General features: G+C 42.6%; 1 protein-coding gene across 4 annotated transcripts in view; it reads right to left on the bottom strand.

Annotated features, from left to right (window-relative positions):
* The window catches only part of LOC119841766 (transient receptor potential cation channel subfamily C member 4 associated protein), a 75637-nt gene that overhangs the window by 7504 nt on the left and 44718 nt on the right, over positions 1–23415 (bottom strand). For all 4 annotated transcript variants that reach the window (XM_043495529.1, XM_038369354.2, XM_038369356.2 and 1 more), the window contains 10 exons: positions 22923–23065; positions 15106–15237; positions 14603–14661; positions 10229–10330; positions 8115–8198; positions 7718–7808; positions 7047–7187; positions 6389–6497; positions 5850–5962; positions 5414–5620 (listed from right to left, as the gene is read on the bottom strand). In XM_043495529.1, the coding sequence (XP_043351464.1) occupies positions 5414–5620; positions 5850–5962; positions 6389–6497; positions 7047–7187; positions 7718–7808; positions 8115–8198; positions 10229–10330; positions 14603–14661; positions 15106–15237; positions 22923–23065 (1181 nt within the window). The remainder of the gene's footprint in view (positions 1–5413; positions 5621–5849; positions 5963–6388; positions 6498–7046; positions 7188–7717; positions 7809–8114; positions 8199–10228; positions 10331–14602; positions 14662–15105; positions 15238–22922; positions 23066–23415) is intronic.

The following is a 23415-nucleotide window of genomic DNA, read 5'->3' as shown; positions in this document are numbered from 1 at the left end:
ATCTTCTGCGTCAGGTTTAGGCTCTAGAATGTGTTATTTTACTGTATATGCAACTCTGATCCCAGCGTTTGTTTGCTATACTTTGACTCCCTATTCTTTATTAAACAGATTTGTTTATAAAGAAAGCAAGTGTCAGTGCTGCATGTGAAGCGGCGCTGTGTCCTGAGGTGTAACTAGTAAGGCGGGGTGTTCTGTTCCTTTGGGAACAGCAGGTCTGGTAATCCTGTGAGCGTCCAGTGGAGCAGGGGCTGGACATTGCATGGGACACTTGGAATACGCAGGAGTTGGAGTGTGCCTGTTGCTTACCTGCACAGGGACAGCAGAGCCTGCCTGGGCTGAGAGGGGAGTGCTTGTGTTGCCTGTGGCTGGTGGAGACAGGGGGCTGACCGTGGGCAGGCACAGGTTAAGTCCTCAGGCTAAGGGCAGGTGGCAGCAAGGTGCCTCACAGCCCTGGGCACCACCAGCATGCATCACACCTTCCCAGGTCTGTAACAAATGAAGCAGGATCGCACAGACAACAACCTCTTTCACTACACAACCCTGACTCATCCCCAGAGCAGGTCCTGCTTCTGTGCTGAATGAGGCGGGTCCAGTGGGGGAAAAATAGTATGTGATCATGTACTGAAGAGTATCAATGCATATGCACAAGAGGGCCATGTAAAGGTTGGACTGACAACCTTCATCTTGGCTTTTCCTATCTTCTGAGCGCTTGACTTCGCAACTTCCTTTTTCAGCTTTTATGTGGATAATTTCCTACCCCCCCCCTTTTTTTTTAAATAAAGAAAACCAAAAAACAAATTTCATGATGTGTTGTCATCAGCCTGACAGCCCCAGAGTTCAGCAGAAGGGCTGGAGCCTTTAGATTCCCACCCAGAGTAACTGGGAGCAGGAGTAGTTTGTGGACCAGCACTTGGTGGATGGGACAGCAGAGAGATGGAGAGAGACTTGGGAACCTTGGGTTCCAATCTAGGCAGTGGAGGGAAGTGTGCTCTAGAATAGCCCTTCTGTCCCAGTCCTGTCTCTTCCTCCACCCTGGCTCCTTGTCCCAAGCCAGTTCCAGTCTCATCTCCTTAGGCTTCTCAGGCCTGTTCCCAGTCTCCTTGCTGAACCAGTCCTAGCTTCAACCCCCTATTCTCCTCCATCCCGGTGTCCCTATCCCCTTGTCCCCAGCCAGTCCCAGTTCCCTGTACCCTGGCTCCCCATCCAATCTGTCTCCCTCCACATACTCTAGCTTCCAGTTGTGCCCAAACCCACATTTCCCCATCCCCACCTCCCTCATCCAATTTCATTCTTCTCACACACCCTCCTTGTTCCAGTCTCTGCCCATCTCATCTGTCTCTTTCCCCCACTTGTACACACGGCTTCACATCTGATTAGCCTCCTTCCCCAGGCTCAGAGACCCAGACACCCCCCAGCTCCCTTCCCTCATCCCCACCAGCCTCCAATCCCAATTTTCCCCTCCCCACTTAAACTTTTTGCCGCCATCTATTTCCACCCACTCCCCCCTGTCCAGCAAGGTCCTCTGCAATCTCATCAGGCAGCCTCCTCCCACTAACTGCCTGGGCACAGCGGGGGGGGGGGGGTGTCATTGAGAGCACCAGAGAGGAAAGGCTTCCTCCCTGCTCTCAGTTCAGATGCCTGGAACTGGCAGGGCCCGCAAAAGCCAGGAACTGCAAATGCAGGGGAACTTTAACACGAGTTAAAAAAAAATTCCCCATGGCTCATTCTCAGAAATGGCTAAACCTTTTTTTCTCCCCCCAAAATAATCAGCCTGAGACACACACCTGGCATGGAAAATTTCAGCCCAAAAACAGTTAAAAATCTGGCAAAAGAAGTTACGAGTCACTGAAAAAAGGGTCGTATAATAGGAAGTGTTGAGTAACGTGCCACCATGCTGCCAATAACACTAACTGACATCCAGGATATATGCCGTTTACATTTGTACCTCATCTGAACAAGCAACCCAGACGGTCAGGTTCATATCTATTTATAGCCTGCCATTCCTAATAGGTTTCTCATTCACTTGCAGGAAGTGTCGATGCCGGGTTAGATACTACAGAGGATGTTTGCTTGTTCAGTTTCCCATTGGATTTTACACTTCCTTTTCATGGAGATTAGGGCTGTTGATTAATTGCAGTTAACTCAAGCAATTAACTTAAAAATAAAAATCACAATTTAAAAAATTGCGATTCATCACAGTTTTAATCGCACTGTTAAACTATAGAATACCAATTGAAATTAAATATTTTGGAAGTTTTTCTACATTCTTATATAATGTATTCTGTATTGTAAATAAAATCAAAGTGTATAATTTTTTATTACTAATATTTGCACTGTAAAAATGAAAAGAAATAGTGTTTTTCAATTCCCCTCATACAAGTACAAGTAGAAAGATTGCACTATTTTGTCATGAAAGTGCAACTTACAAATGTGGATTTTTTTTTGGTTAAATAAAGAATTGCACTGAAAACCAAAACATAAAACTTCACAGCCTGTAAGTCCACTCAGTCCTACTTCTTGTTCAGCCAATCACTCAGACAAACAAGTTTGTTTACATTTACAGGAGATAATGCTGCCCTCTTCTTATTTACAATGTCACCAGAAAGTGAGGACAGGCATTTGCATGGTACTTTTGTAGCCGGCATTGCAAAGCATTTATGTGCCAGATATGCTAAGCATTAATATGCCTCTTCATGCTTTGGCCACCATTCCAGAGGACATGCTTCTATGCTGGGGTCTCAAACATGCGGCCTGCGGGGTTATTTCCTGCAGGCTTCCAAGCTCCCCTCCCCCCTGCTCCCCAGCACGCTGCATCCCTGCTCCTCTGCCTACCTCCAGGCACTTCCCATCACCAAACAGCTGTTTGGCAGCACTTAGCGCTTTCCAGGAGGGAGGGGGGAGGAGCGGGGAGCTGCGTGCTCGAGGAGGAAGCAGGGCAGGGGCAGGGATTTGGGGAAAGGGTTGGAATAGGGGCAGGGAGGGAGTGGAGTTGGGGTGGGGACTTTGGGGAAGGGGGTGAAATGGGGCCTCATGGAAGGGGTGGAGTGGGGGCGGGGCAAGGGGCAGTGGAGGCGGGGGGTGTCAGTGATGCAGCCCCCAGGCCAATGTACTAGTCCTCATGGGGCCCTCCTGGTGATTCCATTTTGAGATCCCTGTTCTAGGCTGACGACGCTTGTTACAAAGAATAAAGAGTTAATTAAATTTGTGACTGAACTCCATGGGGAAGAATTGTACATCTCCTGCTCTGTGTTTTACCCGCTTTCTGCCATATATTTCATGTTATAGCAGTCTCGGATGATGACACAGCACATGTTGTTCGTTTTAAGAATACTTTCACCGCAGATTTGACAAAACGCAAAGAAGGTACCAATGTGAGATTTCTAAAGATAGCTACAACACTCGACCCAAGGTTTAAGAATCTGAAGCACCTTCCAAAATCCAAGAGAGAGATGAGGTGTGGAGCATGTCTTAAAAGAGCAACGCTCGGATGTGGAAACTACAGAATCCGAACCACCAAAAAAGAAAATCAGCCTTCTGCTGGTGGCATCTGACTCATAACGAAAATGAACATGCATCAGTCTGCACTACTTTGGATTATTATTGAGCAGAACCCATCATCAGCATGGACGCATATCATCTGGAATGGTGGTTGAAGCATGAAAGGACATACGAATCTTTAGTGCATCTGGCACAGGAATATCTTGAGAGGCTGGCTACAACAGTGCCATGTGAACGCCTGTTCTCACTTTCAGGTAATATTGTGAACAAGAAGCAGGCAGCATTATCTCCTGCAAACATAAACAAACTGGTTTTTCTGAGCAATTGGCTGAACAAGAAGTAGGTCTGAGCGGACTTGTCAGGCTCAGAAATTTTACATTGTTTTATTTTTGAATGCAGGTTTTTTTTTTTGTCATAGTTCTACATTTGTAAGTTCAACTTTCATGATAAAGAGATTGCACTACAGTACTTATTAGGTGAATTGAAAAATACTATTTCTTTTGTTTTTTTACAGTGCAAATACTTGTAATAAAATAAATATAAAGTGAGCACTACATTTTGTATTCTGTGTTGTAATAGAAGTCAACATATTTGAAAATGTATAAAACATCCAAAAATATTTAAATAAATGGTATTCTATTACTGTTTAACAGTGTGATTAATCGCAATTAATTTTTTTTTAATAGTTTGAAAGCCCTAATGGAGATGTATCTTTGGGTCTTGGGTTGGGTCAAAGCTGACAGACAAATGCTGAATTTTAGACGTGTTTTGAACACTCCTCCTACCTCTCTATTTTAGAGGACTTCAGCTTGAGTACATGCTTTAAAAGAATCATTTACACATAGTGCTTAGGAAGAATATAAACGACATAGATGGCATGGAGGTTGAGAAGTGAGCTGTCGTACAAAGGGGCGGGGAAGCTAACATGAGACTAATGGAAAAATTGAGCACAAGGAAAATTAAGGTTTAATTTAATATTAGACTAAACAACAGGAAGACTGGACACCTAAAGTGGTTGAACCTACCCGTCATTTGATCCAATTAAGACAGGATTTTCTGTAAGTAAAGCTATTGAGATGGGGCTATTCCCTTCAGTACTGTCCAAGCTACCAATGACTACTGCCACCAAGGTGCACAGGACAATTCAGCTGTTTTTCCAGCCAGGGTACATTACCTTGTACAGATACAAAGGGGCAAGGAAGAGTTCCATTTAGACTGTTAACGGATCAGAACTTATAAGCCACCAAAGAGGAGCATCATTTACTTTTAGTGTTAGAATTATACGGGTTAACATTCTAACACTGAGATATTGACAAGTTAGAGGGAGTTAAGAGAAGAGCACCATCAACAGATTAACGAGCAGGAAGGGTTGTGTTAGAGTGAAAGCTTAAGACCTGTATTTGAATCGCTTGGGTATCTATGGGGGAAGTGTGACCATGTGGGACAGACAGGTGCATTAGCATAAATTAGGGAAAAGTTGGCCTGAATAGCATGAAAAGCTTCCTGATATTGAAATCTATGAAAATGGCATAATAGCTCCTCTCACACACTCCTTGGGGAGGGGTAAGTGGAAGAAGCCCATTGCTTGGGACATTTATGGCACAGCTCTAGAACAGTACACTTTCTAGGGAACAATTCTGCACTGACTCCTCAGAAACCTGGCCAGAGTGCCTCAGAGGTCTGCCATCTCTGATCTGATCAGATCAGACGATAGAACAGATCCAAGCCCTACAGTTGCCTCACGCTCTTCTGATCATGTGCACCCTGGCACTGGATTGCTAAGATACTATAAAAGCACTTTAGGAAGTTCCATTTTCTTACTGCCTTCAAAACTTCCCATTTCTCCATTTGTGCAGGTTGGGCCACTAAAACTACGATGGTTCTCCCCTAGGGCAGTAGGAGATCAAACACATACATTTTCTAAGCAGGTGCTGTCTTTGTCCTTGTTGAGGTAATGCTGTTGCCAGAATCGCAGGAGACTATGAAAGTTGTTCAGGATGAACCCTGGATATTTTTCCATGTATTCCATCTCTTGCAGCGTGTGCAGGTAAAAGGGTAGTTTGTCTTTCCTTCGGGCCAGCATTAAGATAACTAAGCTTGTGTTCAAACAACTGACATTTTCCTAAAATAAAGGAGACATGGTAAATCAAGTTACAGAAAAATGCAGAGATTAAGTATTCCATGAAATGAATATAGAATTCATTTAGGGTCCAAAGCTATCCAAAAGAAATGCTTCTAATGCCTAGTGCACAATAAAAACAAGCACGTCTTGAAAAGAAGTCAGACGCCCAAACCCATTAATACACATAATGAATGATTACAGTGATCATATTTTAATGTCAGCTCTTTACCTGTGTGAGTGTCTGTACATGAATAATATTAATGAGGCGGAAAAGGAAGGACATTCTCATGGACATCTGAGACATGTATGATAACAGGCGGCACTCGGACAAGACTTCTGCAACTATAGGAAAGAAAACCAGATTATTAGGTTTGCAGAATTTAGATACAAAAAAAAATGAAACTGTCATTCTTAAAATCTGGATGCAAGGGGAAGACAGTAGTTCTTGAACCTAATGCAAGACTAGCCGTCATATTCAGAGCTGCAGATAGGTTGTGCTTCTCTCCGAACAGAGACAAGGGAGGCTTCTGGCTGAAAAAGATGGCTGTCCTGAGGACAGATTGTCTTCAGCCACAGTGTTTTTTTTACTGCCGGGTGGTATGCAGCTGAAGGCCATCCCAGCTGACAATGTGGGCAGCGCAGGAAAAAGAACCGGTGCTCACACCCAGTAAGCACATGGGCTAAGTCATGCATCTGAGAGACACACTCCTGCTAAGGATTTTAAAGCCTGATCACAATCTCTCAAAGAAATGCCAAGTCTTTCTTTACCTTTAATATCAGACTGGTTCTCAAATCGGTCCAGGGACAATGTAATGCAGCGAACCAACATGTTTGAGTCAACCAGTGAACTGTTGATCTGATTCAAAAAGATCTGAAACTAAAGACAGACATTTTAGTGCTATGTTTGCAAAAGTGATATGCTCTATACTGATAGGCACTTGTGGAGCAGAGTTTCATATACTTTGAGAGCATTGTATGTGGTTAACAAGCTGGATATTACCCATGGCGTGAACAGTAATTAGGATTAGCTGTCCACTTGCAGGTAGGTCTGCAGACAAGGCCCTGAGACGAATACAATTATGTGACCACACAAATGACCTTTGGAAAAGTTACTGCATAACTGTGCTCAAGAATTTGAGCTTTTGTTTTAAAGGACTAAATCTCTAGCTACACTGCTTGCAGTGATGCCAGGTCACATCCTGAACAGGTGTTGTGCATCCAAGTCTGTAGACTACCTAAAACAGTAGCTCAGAAGTACAGATGCCCTGTTCATTTTAGAGGTAACTATGAGCCCTCAACCCCCAAATTATAAATTGCTTCTGCTCCTGCCCAGAAAAAGGAAAGGGGCAAATTAACCCATGTACATCACAGCATTACACCTGGTATTTGGCACAGAGCAGGGTGGTTGTTTTTTGAAGAGATTTACCTTCTCATCTGTGTTGATATATTTGTTGAACCTCTTGAAAGCATCAATGTTGAATTTCATTAGTTCTCCCAGCAGATCAAAGTAACTCTGAAGCACATCCCGTGATTTGCACTCACTGTCAACGATGCAGTAGAGAATATGCTGGCAAGAAAGGAAAGTGTGTGACCACCACATTTTAGCCTAAGTCACCAGTAAACTCAGATTCAAATGCTTTTGATCCAATTACTGCTTCAAAAAGTTTATCCAGATTTCATTCTTTTTAGAGTAGGTAAATCAGGTGATTTTTTCCATAGCACCCACAAATGGAGTATCGAAGATCTGAATCTAAGGTAGATATAAATCACTTAGCATCTGGATACTGCAAGTAACTGTACCAGTTTCCAGAGTTGGATTGAAACCTAGCAACTATGATCATGTACATTTCAGGTTGCTATAAATCACAGATTTACCAATCACCCCCTTAAAAGTTTACCTTGATATTGAAACCAGAGCTACACCTCTCAAAAGATGTTGTATTCGGTACAAGATCTGCCTACTGCTGCAGTGAATTCTAGCACTTGTTTTTTAAGCTTCCTGGATTTTCTTAAAAATTAAGCCCACCAGTTCCCATGGAGATATAGGCTAAGTTTGTTACAGTGTATTTGTGCCAGAGCAGATATCTAGGTTATTACCTCCAAGAGTCCTCTCTTTAGCAGGAACATCTGGTCTGCATAAGAAGTGGCACCTCGTAGAAAACTCTCAACTGCCCTTGCTTGCCAAAACCTGAGACAAATATAAATTCAAATACTAATTCAACAAGGCTATATCTCATTGGGAAAAGTTACTTTACTACATACACCTCAGACAAAACTAAGTTTCCCTGTCCATTTAGTATCAACGTGAAAGTGAAGAGATGTAAAGCGAGTCCATAGAATAGTAACTTTTCCACTCACACTACCAGAGAAACCAAATCAGAACATTTTAAGTCTTCTCACAATGGAAAGTACTTCAGCTGCCATGAACTCTGAAGACTAGCAAGTCTTCCCACCCCACCAAAAAACCACATATACCAGTGTAAATGGATCCCACCTGAAAGAGGACTCAGCTGGTTCCTTCTTCATGACCTGTAGTAGCCTGGTTAACAAACCTCTTTTGCCATCGCAGACTAGACTTCTAAAGCATGTGGGGAAAAAATTACAAATGTGAATGGAAGGATGGCAAAAGCAGGTCACTACAGAGCGTACTTCTGGGGATTAAGCTAGATACTACTCACAGAGCTGAATATGAAGAGTCCAGTATCACACAGCAACGTCACGCATGAGCATTTCACATTGCCCACAAGAACTGATGACCACGTAGCTCTGATGCTGCAGTCTGCAAGAGCTGCAGCATAACTGGCTTTCAAGGAAGTTTTGAACAGCATTTTTGTTGAAACATTACCAAATAGGAAAGAAACAGGAGCACTGTGACCAGAAGGAGCAGCAGGCCTGACAGTTTTGAGTGAGAATGGAGGGGGCTGGGTCTCACTGCACATTTGTGGAAGGGAGAGTTTGGTTCACCAAGCACAACATTTTGGTATCGAAGTTCAGACCAAGGCAGTGGCCCAAATGAGTTAAGTCTCCACAGGGAAAACCCATCAAACTGAAGCACACAAACTCGAACAGCATCTTGACACAAATGGGAGATGTATTTATGCAGGAGGCATATGCAGACATACTGCCAGAAAAATCATGTTTATTCGGAAAGGGCATGGCACCTGAAAACAAAGGCAGGAAATGGAATGGTTCTGTCCATGTGCTTAGACCATAAGCCAATCTCCAGGCGTAAGGCAAGATAGTTTAGGGTGGGGATTCACTTTTCTATTGTTCACAAAGATAGGCCACATGCCTGCTCAGTTGGTCCATGCTGGTCACTGCTTGTGTACTGGCCAGCTGAGATGCTGGATGCAGCCTGGAGTCTGCAGAACAGAGCTTTTCACAAAGGAGGGCACTGGTTTTTGGGATAGCTAGCTCCCCTTACTAGTGCCATCAGAAAATAGGGAAGGTTGCTCTGCAGATTACAGGGAAGAGTTCCCTGTGGCCTCACCCTTCCTCCTTCTAGCACACGTACAGCACAGGGCAGTATCTCTCTCTGAATAGCTGAAGCAGGACCAGAACGACAGCAGTGCTCAGGAAGAGACGATTTGGTCAACATCGCTGGTGGTTTCTCACAGCAAGGCAGATAACGAGGAAGCTGGCAACATTTAAGAATTGGGAAATCCTATCGTGTGCCAGAGATTCCTTTTCAAAGCCAATGGCACCTTCCCACTCACACCAGCTTCCTGGTCTGAAACATTAGCTGTAGGGTTTAGTGACCTAAATACATTTGTTGGCTCTCTCTTCCAAGCCCTGCAGAGGGAATGAGCTGGATTCTTGTGTGTAGTACATAAAGAGAACTGTTTACCAAGCACTTGTCTTCAGAAGTCATACTGAGGTAACTAGATCAGTATCAGAGAACACATTTGTGGGGCCACTCAAATGGGTTTACATGTGTTGTGTCAATTTAGCTTAATTTGGTTATTAGCCACTCTTAAATCGAACCCCTTTTGCAGGTATTCTCATCTAAACTGATTTAGAAACCAGTTTAGTTAAATTGGTGTAATGTGTACATGTAGACCAGGCCTAAATCCCAACTGCAAAATATTACTGGTGACTATTCATGAGCTAGAAAGATTCCAGCTTGCTTTACAACATCCAGTTTGTGAGGCTGGCAGTTAGAAAAGCATATAACAGAGATCATGGACACAAAACGTCAAACTCCATAATGCCATTGTCACAGCCTCTTTTTAAGAGTATAAAGTGCATTTTAAGATGTCAGCTAGTCATTATTATGAAAACAGGGGTAGCTATTTCTTCCTTTGAAAGATCTGGCTCTCCACCTGGCAATGCAATGGCCTTATAGAGCAACACTATTTGATACCGATGTGGCAATTTCACCTAGTTTCTTTCACATGTGATATATGAAAAATGCATCTCTTTGCATTTCCATAATTTCCTAGTGGTTTTGCTAGCGCAACTTATTGCTGAAGTTAAGGGAACGAGGCTTCATGAAGGATTTCAAACAGAGCAGAGAAAATAAAAACTCTAGTGTAAGCACTTACCAAACTTTCAGAGTTTAAGAAAGCTTGAAATAGCAGGCTACAAAACCTATAGCTTCCTCCCTACCTGTCTGTGTTGACAACTGCATCTACTTCAGGGATGTTGGCTTTGAGGGAGATTGCACTCAGTTCATTAAGTTCTTGGCTGTTTAACAGAAGATACTTGTTCCTGAAAAAAAAAAAAAAAAATCATTGAGAGAGAAAAGGAAAAATAAGGCTGGGCACATCCATTTGTCTCCTTAATTCATGATTTACGTAATGTTGCTAGTTATACATACTACATCTGCAACCAGCAACTCCAAGCCAAACAAGACAGTGTGGCTAAGTTATTTGTGAAATTGGAAAGATGGGAACAGACATTTATTTGTGCAGCCCACTAACGGGCTGTTGCCCTACCTAAGAGTACATGCTATCACATTGCCAGTCCTCCTGAAATTCAGTCCGTCACTAATCATTAAAAAAGCAGCGCGAGGCTTCTTACGCTCGTCTTTTTTATTATACCATAACCATCCAAAAGCAAATTAGAGAAAAAGATACAAGGATAGCCTTTCAGCTCTTACAAAATAGAAGTATTTCATCTAAGATAATAGCTTCCAACAGATTAAATAGCAATGACATTAACTTTCAAAAATATAAATGGCAGCTTAACAGATTTCAGAAAATTCAGATAGCACAGCCTTCCAAGAATCCCTCAAAGAGTCTCTATGCTGCCTATCAATACTTGCCCAATAATATGAAGATTAACATAAATTTGTATAAAGCACTCAGCTTTTCCAGTACTTAGTTACAATTTACTTGACAACGTTCCCACCCTATTCCTGGAAAGCACCAAAAAAGGTCAGGAAACAAACTAGAAAAACAGGGATGGGTATAGCAATGTAAAGAACTCACACAATAAAATATTTAGCCAAGTAACTATGTAAAAGAGAAAGTGTTTTTGCAATGTCATTCAAACTAACTTGAATTGCCCATTCGCCATTTTCGAGAGAGCAAAAATCATTTATATACTCTATTCTACAATATTCACTGTGAAAGAATTTTTTTTTTTTTTGAAACGCCTTACAAGAACTATTCTTTCAAATGCAACATACTTACTTTTGCTGTAAATCATAATTTTAGTCTGGTTTAGTTGCAAGTGGCCAACAATGATTTTTTAACTATAAACATAGCCTCCTGGCCTTCATTATCAGGACTATCTATCTATTTTCTAGGCCACACCAATTCCAGCCACCAGTTAGTCAAGGTGACTTCCAAGACTACAAAAGGTTTCCTTTCACCGGCTATAGTAATGATTGAGATCTCTCTCAAAGTATTGTTTAGCATCTGCCAGCACTTCTCCCCTACTTTAAGATGCTGGACCAAGACAAAATATAAATTGTTTCTCAGATGCCTTATTACTTTTAACACCTTACCCTGCTGATTAGTATCAGCTGGAGTTGCCATATGGTATCTGTTTCCTTCCAGGTCAACAGGTTTCTGCAATGGAATTCTAACATCTCTTACTATTAAAAAGGGAATTCTCTGAATCCTTAGCCAGTAACTCAGGGATTTAGCCAAGTCCTCTCTCCCTGTACCAGCTGAGTTCAAGCACTCTTCAGTCTCTTGCTTTTCCTCTTGTTTTCAGCTGACTCAAGTTTATCGGTCATTTTACATGCCTTAATAGAGATTTTTACTTTACTATTAATTTTAATAATCCATTTTCTTAAGCATTTCTGTTTTAGATTCCATACTTTCCATTCAGTTTCAGTGGATTCCAATATTCATGATATAAAGATGTTCAACTTTTAGATGTTTAACTTTATAATTTTTGTTTCAACCATGCTTGAGGTTTTTATAGCGATTGCTTTAATACAGACAGCATCCGAGGAGATTTACTGTACCATCTGGGAGTTGTTGCTGGGCTAATAGTGGCTGCAGAGGGAAAGTTTTTGATAGGCTGAGATACAGTTCTAGGTCCCAGCTTTCATGGCACGAGATCTCTCAAGGTAAACGTGACACTTTTACAGCATAAGAATTGGTGTAGGAGCATTATTTACTGTCTAGTCCAGAAACTTCTGAGAGTGCAAAAGAACAGCATCTGGGTTCCCTCCACCTACCCCATTTTGACCTTTCGACATGAGATGCATGTTTTCTCATTCTGAGCAATGTGTGCATGCTCTTAGGATAGTTTTGGTATTTTCTATCCTTGCATTTTTTTCCCTGAAACATTACAAACCAGTCAGAATCCAGTGCTATAGGTGTAATTTAGATTGTTCCTTGAAATGGGAATTACCTGCACCGTCTGTGTCTAGAAGTGAACATTTTATTTATCCTTGTCAGAAAGCACTTCGCATTAGTTCTTATTAGAGCTCTACACCAGGCAGTACTTCCTTTCCCAGTCCCTATTTTCAGGAGATTACAAATTACAGACTGGTTTCAGAGTAGCAGCCATGTTATTAGCCTACCTCGCTTGTCACCATGAAAGGTTTTCCTCCTTTCCGCCCCCCGCTGCTGGTGATGGCTTATCTTAAGTGATCACTCTCCTTACAGTGTGTATGATAAACCCATTGTTTCATGTTCTCTCTGTGTGTGTGTGTGTGTATATAAATCTCTCCTCTGTTTTTTCCACCAAATGCATCCGATGAAGTGAGCTGTAGCTCACGAAAGCTTATGCTCTAATAAATTTGTTAGTCTCTAAGGTGCCACAAGTACTGCTTTTCTTTTTGCAAATTACAGACTGACATTTTTCATGCAGTGGGATGTTTGCTGAAAAGGTGTAAGAATGTAATTAACAAATTATCAGATAAAGACAAGTGTGACAGAACACTTCTTAATTTGCCCCACTACATGCATCTGACGAAGTGGGTATTCACCCACGAAAGCTTATGCTCCAATACATCGGTTAGTCTATAACAGGGGTCTGCAACCTTTTAGAAGTGGTGTGCTGAGTCTTCATTTATTCACTTTAATTTAAGGTTTTGCGTGCCAATAATACATTTTAACGTTTTTTAGAAGGTCTCTCTCTCTCCAAGTCTATATATTATATAACTAAACTATTGTCGTATGTAAACAAGGTTTTCAAAATGTTTATGAAGCTTCATTTAAAATTAAATTAAAATGCTGATCTTATGCTGCTGGCCCACTCAGCCCATTGCCGGCCCGGGGTTCCGTTCACCTAGGCTGACAGCGGGCTGAGCGGGGCTTGCGGCTGGGACCCCAGCTGGCAAGGGACTGGCAGCCAGAACCCCAGAATGGCAGTGGGCTGAGTGGGCCGGCCCCAAGTCCTGTTCCTGTACACATAGAGTAGGTACCTACCTTCTCCCTGGTTTTAGCTATTCTCTTCCTCTCTCTGCACTGAAATGAGGGTGGGAGTGTGCTGAGAACAGGGCTGGGGGTTGGGATGCAGGGTCTGGCCAGGAGCTAAAATGAGGGAGGGGGTTGAGGGTTGGGGCAGGAGGTTTGGGTGTGGAATGCTTACCTGGGCAGCTCCCATTTAATGCGAGGGGTGCAAGTGGGAATGGGTGCATGCGCGCATGTGCAGGAGCTCCCGTTTGGTGCTCAGGGTGGGAGTGGGGACATGGGGGGTGCAGGGGTCAGGGCAGAGGGCTGGGGGTGCTCCCCCATACATCTACACTGCATATGTCTACACTGCAATTAAAAACCCGTGGCTGCCCATGCCAGCTGACTTGGGTTCACGGGCTAGTTTAATTGCAGTTTAGATGTTCAGGTTCTGGCTGCAGCCTGGGCTCTAGTATCCTTTTAGGGGGAGGGTCCCAGAGCTCAGGCTCCAACCCAAGCTTGAATGTCCACACAGCAATTAAATAGCCCCTTAGCCGAAGGCCTGCAAGACTGAGTCAGCTGGCATGAGCCAGTCATGTTGTCTAATTGCAGTGTAGACATACTCTTAGAAAGACACTCAATTTTTGACATCCAAGAAGCAAGTACTAGTATATTGAGACCACCGTCATCCACCTTTTGGAAGGAAAAACTGCATACACAGCACCTGAGATAGAACTTTTCATTATATATCATCCTGAAAACACTATCAATTTAAGCTACAGGAAGAAATTTAGGATGAATAAAACAAAACTCAGGCTTGGGGAACTGTATCAGGACTAAATCCTCACTTGTGAAGAGTTCCATGGGATCCTTAATGATCACAAGTTGCCTAGACCTTGATTTTGCTATCTAAAAAGACCTGCAGCAAAACCCCTGCGACACACTACTGCACTGGCTCAGTACTCACTCTGAGGGAGGAGAGCCATCTACTACTCATGAAACCTACTTTCACACGATTTCTCATTTACCAAAAAGCCTTTTTATATCAGCAGTGGGACATTTAAATACAATAGCTTGGGGCAAGGCATTTAAATACATTTGGGGTGCTCAATAATTTAGTTAAAAGGGAACAAGAGACACCACTAAATACAATTTACTGTAAGCTTATTTTTTCCATACTTACTCATGATGATCACTAAAACTTTGAAGAAGCCTCAAAAACTGTATCTTTAAAGTAATGTCCTACAAAAAAAAAAAAGGTGAAAAAACCCTCTAAAATATGTATTCTACATATTACAGTATCATCATTAATGATAAGCAAAGAAGAAATAGGTATCTCAGACTAGGCTGTAGTTGGATGTCTTTCAAGACTGAAAAAGTATTCACAACATCCTGAGCGTGACAAGCAATTGGAGTAAAGGAAGGAAGGAACTTCATCATGAGCTCCCCAGAACAGAAGAGAATGAAAAGGGTGACGGGATGTGCGCAGTGTAACAAAGCTAAGTTTATTTAAAATAAATAAATGCTAAGTTTACCTCCATGTTTCCAGGTATAAAGCAATGCCTCGTATCTGATATCAAGGCTCTCAAATCAATGGACTACAACAATTCGGGGAGGGGGGGAGAGAAATGTACTATAACTGTAGCATCTAAATTACCATGCAAAATGTGAAATTAGGGTACTCACTGGACTACAGTCACAATTTTGATTATGCCCATGCAGAACAAGGGCTGATGCAGAATGCTTCCTCCAGATCAGTTTGTCAAACAGGTTATTAAGGCCAGGAATCAATTTGAATTCTGCTATCATTTTGTGAACCTGGACAAGAAAAGAAATGTTAAACGGTGTCTGGTACCTTCATAAAGGGGGAAAAAAGGCAGTTTAGAACACAGATAGGCATGGCTACATCATCTCGTTAGCAGAGACGCTGAAATGCTTTACTGAACAATGTGGGTTTTCCTCCACACACAAGAAGTGGTGAATCCCAAGGGGGATGACTTCAGTCTCCTTCAAGAATTAATTCTGTCCACGTCTACCGAACAGAAACATTTGATCCAGTTTCTTTGGAGACAACCTAAACTGATGCTTGAATTTATGGAGGTTCCTCTGAAGAATGAGCTAGGGGTAACAGCATACTCTGAAAGAGGAAATTTAGCACACTGAAGGTAAAGGGACACCCAACTATTTATGTATTCTGAAATTCTTCCTATAACATTTTAGTGTCAGTTCCCTAGTGTCTTTTCTGCTGATCCTAGGTCCGGCCACTAATTCTAGGGTGGCTCCTTGCAGGCAGGAATGAAAATAACGCCCGTGGCATTTTCCAAGTATCCTAGCATGTGATACTAGGTGCTGTGGAGAATGTTGTCCTGCAGCACTAGCAGGGAACTGACCTGCAACGCACAAGCAGCACAAATGTTAGTCAGCAAACCAGTATGTTTTTCCTGATGCTTCCCACACTCCACCCCGTCTCTTTATTTAAAAAAAAAAAAAAAATGCAGATCATCTCTTAAGCATGCCTCTGCCTGCCAAGGCCCAGATGTGGGATGCCATGTGATAAAACCAGAATGAGGGACAGTCAGTCAGTTATGCAAGAAACTTATGCTGTTGGATTTCTTCCTTCTGTGTAAAGGACTTCAATTAACACCTCAGATTCAGAATTCTCCATTTCTGATGTAAGTGATTTGGAGAGGGAGAGAGAAGGCCAAGTGTGTGTGAAACGTAGGGAGCTTTGGGACTAAAATGAGCAATGCCCCTGGAGATGAGGTGCAAGTCAGAATTCTACTCACAAGCTTGACTAGGACAGTCTTGTGAGTATTTGGCTCTGGTGAGGCCACACCTGGAGTATTGCATCCAGTTTTGGTCCCCCCACTACAGAAGGGATGTGGACAAACTGGAGAGAGTCCAGTGGAGGGCAACAAAAATGATTAGGGGGCTGGGGCACATGGCTTACGAGGAGAGGCTAAGGGAACTGGGCTTATTTAGTCTGCAGAAGAGAAGAGTGAGGGGGGGATTTGATAGCAGCCTTTGACTACCTGAAGAGGGGGTTCCAAAGAGGAAGGAGCTAGGCTGTTCTCAGTGGTGGCAGATGACCGAACAAGAAGCAATGGTCTCAAGCTGCAGTGGGGGAGGTCTAGGTTGGATATTAGGAAAGTACCTAAGTATTAAAAGAGAGGTTGACAGGTATACAGGGCAAGGGCTGTATTACAAATACAGGAGAGTTGAGACAGCATAGGTTATGAGTTACAGGAAGTAGAAATATTTTATTTTTTTTTTTTTAAATCAGTCTCTCATTTGGCCCATCTTTCCTCAAATAGTTCAGCTGTTCAGATTAACCCGGGCATCAGGTTTCTTAATTTTATTTGGATCAATCATTTCCATAGCTGGCATTTTGTTTAGCAGTCATAGTACTGAAATCCACGGACGGCCTGCAGTCACATTTTAAAATGATCTCTCAGTAAATCAGGACATTTCCCTAACAGGGAATGCAGGATCCTGTTTCTGCATCAGTTTTCTGGAACCACACATGAAGTCTAACTCAGCAGTCGCAGAAAGTCCTCCCAGCATTGTATTTGCACTCTGTCCCAACATTTCAATCAGTCTTTTACCTACCCCCACCTCCGCCTTGACATGCTCCCACAAGCCAAGAGCCTCCTGCACAGAACAAGGGACTCTCCCAATCATTTCCAGAGACAGTTGAAAATACCTGTCTGCAGAAACTACTTTGGAAGCATTAGCCCCTCACAGTGGCCAGTATGATATAACTGCAGCAGGGTGAACTATAAAATGTATAAAAGCTGCATGTGAAAATGCAGAATGTGCAGCTTTCCTTTTGTCTCCACCAGTGTTCACCGTTTTAACAAGAATCAGATTGCCATACCCAGTGTCTTTGTGTCCTTTGCCAACCAATACACCCCTAAATACTTTCCTGCCTTCTTAACATTAGCCTGCTGAACTGTAAGACCAAGCGGGGCTAACCTTTATATCCTACGACACCCATAAACCATAAGGGCTGCCTTCTAATTTCACTGTCTCTCCTAGAGACCCCATTTGAACTATAGCATATAGTTCAGTTTAATGCCAGAACAAATCCTCTTTGGCATCTTCCCACTGCTGCTCAAGATTGTGCAGATGGTTTAATGCCCATTTCCAGTTCCTCATTATGCTAAACCCCATCACACTTCCTCTTAACGTGTGCAGCTTGGCTCCCCAAGAAAGGAGCAGGTAGAGCAGCAGAGCATCTTTCACCACGTAAATAGATCCATGCAAGACAACCTAAAGAAATATGTGAAGTGACTACATGAGGGTGCGGTTATAATTATAGGGCATTGGAAGTCAAGGAATGCAGTAAAGCGCCACTTCTCTACTCGAGTGTGATCATCCCAAGGGGGCAGTGAAATGTGGTCACAGAGCCACTGCTAGCACTGCAGAGAAGAATTGAACAGTGTACAATGTCACCAGGAAGAGAATCTAGAGAGATGCTTCAGTATCAGAGAATTTAGTTTTTTTAGAATATTCCCTTGCTGAAAAATTAAATGCCTATTTACCTTTTTTTCTCATAAATCAGTGATCCAAAAAGAGTTTTGTAATCTCCTGAGACAATAGCATAATTCTGCATGGAATTGCTGAAGCAAGATCTTTGGTTGCCCAAATTGGAAGACTGATGTCACACACCTATGACCTTTAATCCCCTCAGCCTGGCAACTGCTGATCTACACGGTGGTTACCATGGCAGAAACAGCAGAGGGAGAACACAGACCGCTGTAGTGGCACAGGAGCCAGCAAACAGAGCTGTAAACAGGGGAGTGTCAGTGGGAGTTCTGTTGAAGGAGAAGATTAACAGGATTGAGGTGGGAAGGCGATGACAGATAGAGGCAGCAGTGGGAGTGACCCATGCAGTGGAAGACAATGAAGATGACTGGATGTGGAAGCTGGGGTATGTACATGATCCTGGAGGGGATACCTGGTAAGAGTTTTGTCTGCATGAAATGCCATCTGATAGAGCTGATGGAGGAAAAGATCCGAGGTTTGAAGATGCAGGTGTAAAGTCTTAATTTAGAAGGCGGTTTGAACAGATTATGGAGCAAAGACATGAGGTATCTGAACGGAAAAGCTCAGACTTGCAGATGGAAGCAGGACTGAGGAATTCTGAGGGGAGACTGCTGGGTGAGGAAAGTGGTCAGTGGAAGCGTGTGACTAAAAGAACCAGGCAGAGGAAAAGACGGGCTAATGAAGGAGAAATAGAGCTCAAGAACAGGTCTGTAGAGTTGGAAAATGAAGAAGGGGCTCAGCAGGTGGTCACTGAAGGTGGAAGGGCAAGGAAGAAGAGAAGAGCAGCTAGTCCTATAGGAAAAGGGGAAGAGTCAATGGAGACTACACCAAATATGAGCCCCAGGAAGATACAGGATGGGTTGAAGAGGATTACAAGGGAGAATAGGAATGGAAAGAACTTGCAGCCAGAGGGAACAGGGGAGAGACTGGAGAATAGCATCGTCACCAGGAAAAGGCAGGTCTATGTGATCAGGGACTCTACTGAGAAGGATAGACAGGCCTGTAACCAGAGCTGATCCAGAGAATAGAAGGGTGTGCTGTCTTCCAGGTGCTAAGATACGGGATGTAGACCTGAAGTTGAAAAGGATCCTAAAGGGAGCAGGAAATAATCCCTTAATTATCCTTCATGTGGGAACAAATGATACGGCTAGATTCTCGCTGGAAAGTATTAAGGGAGACTATGCTAGGCTGGGGAAGAAGCTTAAGGAAATTAAGGCTCAGGTGATCTTTAGTGGGATTCTGCCTGATCCTAGAGAAGGGTAACAAAGGTGTGACAAGATTATGACTATCAACAGATGGCTTAGGCAGTGGTGCTATAAGGAGGACATTGGGATGTATGGCCACTGGGAGGCATTCACGGACAGAGGACAGTTCTCTCGGGATGGACTTCATCTGAGTAGGGAAGGAAATAGACTTCTAGGATGGAGGCTGGCACAACTGATTAAGAGAGCTTTAAACTAGGAATTTGGGAGATAGTTGAGAGATACCCAGGTAATCTCCACGCCAGATTTTAGCATTGAGAGGGAAGAAAACGAAGTAAGAAAGGATACAGCCATGGGTAGGAGAATGGACATAAGGAAGAAGGGCAGTGTGGATACCAGTCTAATAGGTCATACTGGCTGTAGAATGACTGTGCCTAATCGGCCACAGAATGGGAGAGAGGCCAAACAGCAAAAATAAGGTGTTTGTACACCAATGCGAGGAGCCTAGGTAACAAAATGGAGGAACTACAGCTACTGGTGCAGGAAGTGAAACCAGATATTATAGGGATAACAGAAAGATGGTGGAATAGTAGTCATGATTGGACTATGGGTATTGAAGGGTATGTGCTGTTTAGGAAAGACAGAAATAAAAGGTAAAGGTGGTGGAGTAGCATTGTATATCAATGATGAGCTAGAATGTAAAGAAATAAGAAGTGATAGAATGGATAAGACAAAGTCCGTCTGGGCAAAAATTACACTGGGGAAGAAAACTACTAGAGCCTCCCCTGGGATAGTGCTTGGGGTGTGCCATAGACTGCCGGGATCCAATTTGGATATGGATAGAGCCCTCTTTAATGTTTTTAATCAAGTAAATTCTAATGGAAACTGCGTGATCATGGAAGACTAACTTCCCAGATATAGACTGGAGGACGAGTGCTAGTAATAATAGGGCTCAGATTTTCCTAGATGCAATAGCGGATAGATTCCTTCATCAAGTAGTTGCTGAACCGACTAGAGGGGATGCCATTTTAGATTTGGTTTTGGTGAGTAGTGAGGACCTCAGAAGAAATGGTTGTAGGGGACAATCTTGGTTCAAGTGATCATGAGCTAATTCAGTTCAAACTGAACAGAAGGATAAACAAAAATAAATCTGCAACTAGGGTTTTTGATTTCAAAAGGGCTGACTTTCAAAAATTAAGGAAATTAGTTAGGGAAGTGGGTTGGACTGAAGAATTTATGGATCTAAAGGCAGAGGAGGCCTGGGATTACTTTAAATCAAAGCTGCAGAAGCTATCGGAAGCCTGCAACCCAAGAAAGGGGAAAAAATTCATAGGCAGGAATTGTAGACCAAGCTGGATGAGCAAGCATCTCAGAGAGGTGATTAAGAAAAAGCAGAAAGCATACAGGGAGTGGAAGATGGGAGGGATCAGCAAGGAAAGCTACCTTATTGAGGTCAGAACATGTAGGGATAAAGTGAGACAGGCTAAAAGTCAAATAGAGTTGGACCTTGCAAAGGGAATTAAAACCAATAATAAAAGGTTCTATAGCCATATAAATAAGAAGAAAAAGAAAGAAGAAGTGGGACCGTTAAACACTGAGAATGGAGTGGAGGTTAAGGATAATCTAGGCATGGCCCAATATCTAAACAAATACTTTGCCTCAGTCTTTAATAAGGCTAATGAGGATCTTAGGGCATGACAAATGGAAATGAGGATATGGAGGTAGATATTACCATATCCGAGGTAGACGCGAAACTCAAACAGCTTAATGGGACTAAATCAGGGGGCCCAGATAATCTTCATCCAAGAATATTAAAGGAATTGGCACATGAAATTGCAAGCCCATTAGCAAGAATTTTTAATGAAACTGTAAACTCAGGGGTTGTACCGTACAATTGGAGAATTGCTAACATAGTTCCTATTTTTAAGAAAGGGAAAAAAAAAGTGATCCGGGTAACTACAGGCTTGTTAGTTTGACATCTGTAGTATGCAAGGTCTTGGAAAATATTTTGAAGGAGAAAGTCAAGGACATTGAGGTCAATGGTAAATGGGACAAAATACAACATGGTTTTACAAAAGGTAGATCGTGCCAAACCAACCTGATCTCCTCCTCTGAAAAAGTAACAGATTTTTTTAGACAAAGGAAACACAGTGGATCTAATTTACCTAGATTTCAGTAAGGCGTTTGATACCGTGCCACATGGGAAATTATTAGTTAAATTGGAAAAGATGGGGATCAATATGAAAAATTGAAAGGTGGATAAGGAAATGGTTAACAGGGAGACTACAGCAGGTCATGCTGAAAGGTGAACAGTCAGGCTGGAGGGAGGTTACCAGTGGAGCTCCTCAGGGATCAGTTTTGGGACCAATCTTTTTATTACTGACCTCGGCACAAAAAGTGGGAATGTGCTAATAAAGTTTGCGGATGATACAAAGCTGGGAGGTATTGCCAATTTAGAGAGACTAGGATATCATACAGGAAGATCTGGATGACCTTGTAAACTGGAGTAACAGTAATAGGATGAAATTGAATAGTGAGAAGTTAAGGTCATGCATTTAGGGATTAACAACAAAAATTTTAGTTATAAGCCAGGGATGCATCAATTAGAAGTAACGGAGGAGGAGAAGGACCTTGGAGTATTGGTTGATCATAGGATGACTATGAGCCCCCAATGTGATATGGCTGTGAAAAAAGCTAATGCAGTCTTGGTATGCATCAGGCAAGGTATTTCCAGTAGAGATAAGGAGGTTTTAGTACTGTTATACAAGGCACTGGGTGAGACCTCACCTGGAATACTGTGTGCAGTTCTGGTCTCCCATGTTTAAGAAGGATGAACTCTGTACCTGTTCCAGTTTGAAAAGGGCTACTAGGATGATCCGAGGAATGGAAAACCTGTCTTATGAAAGGAGACTCAAGGAGCTTGGCTTGTTTAGCCTAACCAAAAGAAGGTTGAGGGGAGATATGATTGCTCTCTATAAATATATCAGAGGGATAAATACCGGAGAGGGAGAGAATTATTTAAGCTCAGTACCAATGTGGACATAAGAACAAATGGATATAAACTTGTCATCGGGAAGTTTAGACTTGAAATTAGACGAAGGTTTCTAATCATCAGAGGAGTGAAGTTTTGGAATAGCCTTCCAAGGGAAGCAGTGGGGGCAAAAGACCTATCTGGCTTTAAGATTAGACTCTAAGTTTATGGAGGAGATGGTATGATGGCATAACATGGATTTTGGCAATTAACTGATCTTTAAATATTCATAGTAAATAGGCCCAATGGCCTGTGATGGGATGTTAGATGGGGTGGGATCTGAGTTACCCAGGAAAGAATTTTCTGTAGTATCTGGCTGGTGAATCTTGCCCAAATGCTCAGGGTTTAGCTGATTGCCATATTTGGGGTCGGGAAGGAATTTTCCTCCAGGGCAGATTGGAGAGGCCCTGGAGGTTTTTCGTCTTCCTCTGTAGCATGGGGCATGGTTGACTTGAGGGAGGCTTCTCTGCTCCTTGAAGTCTTTGAACCATGATTTAAGGACTTCAATAGCTCAGACATGGGTGAGGTTTTTCATAGGAGTGGGTGGGTGAGATTCTGTGGCCTGCGCTGTGCAGGAGGTCGGATTAGATGATCAGAATGGTCCCTTCTAATCTTAGTATCTATGAATCTATGATGGTGGGTTCAGGTAGGCTAAACTGAATGATTGGATTTAAAGAGACAATGACTATTCTATGCACACATGAACATTTAGGTAGACTCACCTGATTCCTCTGTCTCCCCATCAGCAATACACAGAGAACATACAACACCTCCAGCTTGTACATGATCTCATGCATGATCTTCATGGACTGCGGAAGCTGAGTTCTTGTTGAGGTGTTGGCTAATCCACTTTCATCTGAAGATTCTAAATGAGAGATCAGAGACATGAGCCTGAGGTAGTCCCCATAGGAAAAGGATTGGTTACTGCTTTATGTAATACCAATACTGCAGTACTGCAAATGTATGACCAGCACATTTGCTTGAAGATATTCCTAGCAAAAATGAAGATGTGTCATGGGACTGAAATAAGCAATTCCAAGATAGCTGCAAAATGTTTTTCTCACTATGGTAAAAATGCACCACTGAGGTTTAGATTAGGACAGTGTTAGGATCCTTACCTCAAATATTTTTTTTAAATAGCTCACCTTCTGATAACAAGCCAAACAGCATTTCATACACAAAACTAATGGATTACAAATGTGAAATTCCTAATGA

The sequence above is a fragment of the Dermochelys coriacea genome, chromosome 13, assembly GCF_009764565.3.
Source record: "Dermochelys coriacea isolate rDerCor1 chromosome 13, rDerCor1.pri.v4, whole genome shotgun sequence".
Taxonomy (NCBI): Eukaryota; Metazoa; Chordata; order Testudines; family Dermochelyidae; genus Dermochelys; species Dermochelys coriacea.
This window is presented reverse-complemented; position numbering and strand designations above follow the sequence as displayed.